At 44.2% G+C, this 3,479-nt stretch overlaps 1 protein-coding gene across 2 annotated transcripts in view; it reads right to left on the reverse strand.

Annotated features, from left to right (window-relative positions):
* Window positions 1-1,549: 1,549 nt before the first annotated feature.
* Window positions 1,550-3,479, reverse strand: part of SERINC5 (serine incorporator 5) — a 130,011-nt gene continuing 128,081 nt past the window's right edge. For both annotated transcript variants that reach the window (XM_017507410.2, XM_037731049.1), the window contains one exon: window positions 1,550-1,926. In XM_017507410.2, coding sequence (XP_017362899.1) covers window positions 1,779-1,926 — 148 coding nt within the window. In that variant the 3' untranslated portion in view covers window positions 1,550-1,778. The remainder of the gene's footprint in view (window positions 1,927-3,479) is intronic.

The following is a 3,479-nucleotide window of genomic DNA, read 5'->3' on the forward strand; positions in this document are numbered from 1 at the left end:
CATTTTGGCACACAGACGCCCAGCTTAGGTGGCATTCAATTTTGTCCAACTCATAGAGTACAGCACAGAAAAAAATGACTAGGCTGTCTTTTATTCTCAGATCCTCACTTCCAGAGAGCTCAAGAAGATTCTTTCCACCCCGAATGAAATTCTCTAACAGGAGTTTCCATAAAGTAAACCTCTTTCCTGCCTGAGAACATCAACACTGAAAATGGGCATCATCTTGGGTAGCTGCCAAAAGACACATCTCTATGAGTATTACAGTATGTATTTTGGAAATCCCTGTGGATGTTACTTATGGCTTAAATACCCTCAACCGCCCACCTCTCTCTCCTTTTTTTTTTTTTTTTTTTTTTTTTTAGATGAAGGCTCACTCTTGTCACCAGCCTGGAGTGCAGTGGTGTAATCTTGGCTCACTGCAACTTCCGCCTCCTGGGTTCAAGTGATTCTCGTGCCACAGCCTTGAAGTAGCTGGGATTACAGGCACACGCTACCATGCCCAGCTAATTTTTCTATTTTTAGTAGAGAAGGGGGTTTTACCGTGTGGACCAGGCTGGTCTTGAACTCCTGACCTCAAGAGATCCACTCGCCTCCTCCCACTTGTCTTTAAGTATATTTGGCCACTCCCACACTTTTCCTAACATGCTTTCCTGGGTCAGAGTGTCTGAGGTGCTGCCTGGGATCCTCACCTCAGAAATTCTCTCTTTAGTAAATCTACTCCAAGGACACCAGAATGGACTTGAATGGTGTGGTCACATTACAGCGACAGAACACAAAACTCTTCCGCTTTTACAGTTTCAAAGGCCTCAAGGTGGAGAAGAAACTGAGGGGCTGACCTCAACAACTGAAAGAGCAGTGCATGCAGCAGGCTTCAACTTGAAGCAGCTTTTCAGTTAAGGTCCTAAAAGTATGATCATTATCAACAGCACACACAAGTAAGAATTATAGCCCTCCATTGGTTAGGCAAAGAAAACAACACGTATCTTGTTCTATAACCATGTGACTAACACCATAAATAAGCGCCATACTTTTGCAGTAACTAAGATCAGGTAGTGATAATCTGGTGGAGAACCATGTTGGGGGTGACCGGGAAAATTGTGCTTTTTCACATTATTACAAAGATGTGGGACCCAGAAGAGATGAGACCTCGGGGAAGGGTGCGGGCAGAGAGTGAAGTCTGTGATTTCCAGCATCACAACCTCAGAGGGAAACGTTTAGGGGCCATGAGGAGGCAGCACGGAGGGTGCAGCTGAAAAGCAGGTGCCTCCTCTTGGACCTTATAAATACCAGGGGCCCTGCAGTCTGAGTCCTGTCCTCAAAGCCCGCTGGGGACAAAGCTTTAAGAGGTGGGAGTTGAGGGAGAGGGGTCTGGATTCTGTCAGGGGCTGGGGATTTGGCATGTTTTTCTATTCCAAGGATGAGTATGACTGGCCACACAAGGTATTTTTTATCCCTGTGAAAAGATGCTGTGCCCCAAACTCTGTTTTGGCAAAACCAAGCAGAATGAAGTCAACATAACTAGTATCTAGTTTCTAGGGGTAGGATATTTCAACCATGATCAGTTTAGTTGAAAATTTCAATTCCTTTCGGACAAACTGGTAGTTTCTTTTTGAATTTCAAAAGTAAAAATCTAATCAGGAGATTTTTTTTTTCTGAAAGCCTTTTCAGACCCACTTAGGCACAGGGCGCCAGTCACCACTTAACCCCCGGGGACACTGTTCAAAAGATGGCACTTTCCAGGCTGCAGGCCCACAGAGCCCAGGGGACCACTGACATTGTCAAACGGAGAACTGCCGGGTGGGGCAGCAGAGGGGAGCGACCAGCGTCCACAGGTACAACAGCACACAGATCCAGCAGGAGGCCATCTTGACCCAGAAGATGGACCAGCTCCCGCTGAAGAAGCTCTCCATGTTGGCACTTTCGTAGCTATGGAAACAAGAGACCCAGCTGCAGTCAGAGCAGGAATATATTGAGATATAATTTACTAACTCACATCCATGCATAATGTACAATTCAATGGCTTTTAACACATGCATACACAGACTTGTGCCACCACCAACACAATCCATTTCCAAACATTCCCATCACCCCCAAAAGACATCATGTACCCCTTAGGCACTCTCCACTTCCCCATGGTCCCCTGGTCCGTCCCCAACATTCACCAATCTACTTTCTGTATCTATGGATTTGCCTATTCTGGACAGTTGATATAAAAGAAATCACAAGGCCTTTTGTGTGTGGCTTTTTTACCAAAGCATACCATTTCCAAGGCTCATCCATGTGGTAGCATGCATCAGTCCTTCATTCTATTTTTTTTAAAGTGTTAAATAGTATCCTATTGCATGTATAGAACACATGGTCATTTGGGGTGTTTCCCCTTTTTGGCTATCACGAATGATGCTGGTATGAATCATCAAACTTACATGGGTAAAAACATACAGGGGTAAGTTTTTTTGTGGACCTAGTTTTCTTTTTGTCTTAGGTACATGCTCAGGAGTGGAAGAGCTGGATTATATTGTAACTCAATGTTTTATTGTTTAAGGAGCTGCCAAACTCTTTTCCAAAGCAGATTTCACATTCAAACCAGCAATGTAAGAGGGTTCCAATTTCTCAACTTCCTTGACATTTGTTATCATCTGCCTTTTTAATTATAGCATCCGCCATCCTTTCTTAAGCTTCCCAAGCCAAAAATCCCCAGGAGTTCTCAAAGCGTCACTGGGAAGCATTAAAGCTCTCTTCTCCTCTCCTCCAATCAATGTGCTTGAAACCACCACTCCCACCACCCGACCACAATTCCCCTTCCTCATTTTATTTTTCTCCCCAATGCTCACTACCATCTAACACACCATATCTAACTTGGGTCATAGTCTGCCTCTCCCGCTAGACTATAAGCCCTGCCTCCTAGAACCATGTGGCACACAGGAGCCACTTATACATCTGTTGAATGAATGATACGAGGAAGCACAAGGAGCCTACATGTCTAAGCCTAACTTAGTGGTCAAATTATGATATAACCGAAGCTCTGGACTTGTAGAAAAAGTATGAACCTCTGTGTAGTGACAGGGAAGGCCAGGTCAATCATGTACTGTCAAGTTAAAAAAAGCCTCTGGGGGAAAACATATTATGATGACATTTATGTTTTTTAAAAAAATGACATATGTTTACAAATGCACAGAAAAGGTATGAAAAGATACACATCCTAGCAGTGGTTATCTGTGTTGGGGTTAGACAGGGGGGTACCACATTGTTACTTTTCATAATTCCACATTTAGTTTGTAGTTTTAAAAAAGATGTTTCAGGCTGGGCACGGTGGCTCACGCCTGTAATCCCAGCACTTTGGAAGGCTGAGGTGGGCGGATCACAAGGTCAAGAGATCAAGACCATCCTGGCCAACATGGTAAAACACTGTCTCTACTAAAAATACAAAAATTATCTGGGTGTGGTGGTGCGTGCCTGTAATTCCAGCTACTCAGGAGGCT

This window comes from Cebus imitator, unplaced genomic scaffold, assembly GCF_001604975.1.
Source record: "Cebus imitator isolate Cc_AM_T3 unplaced genomic scaffold, Cebus_imitator-1.0 Scaffold16, whole genome shotgun sequence".
Lineage (NCBI taxonomy): Eukaryota > Metazoa > Chordata > Mammalia > Primates > Cebidae > Cebus > Cebus imitator.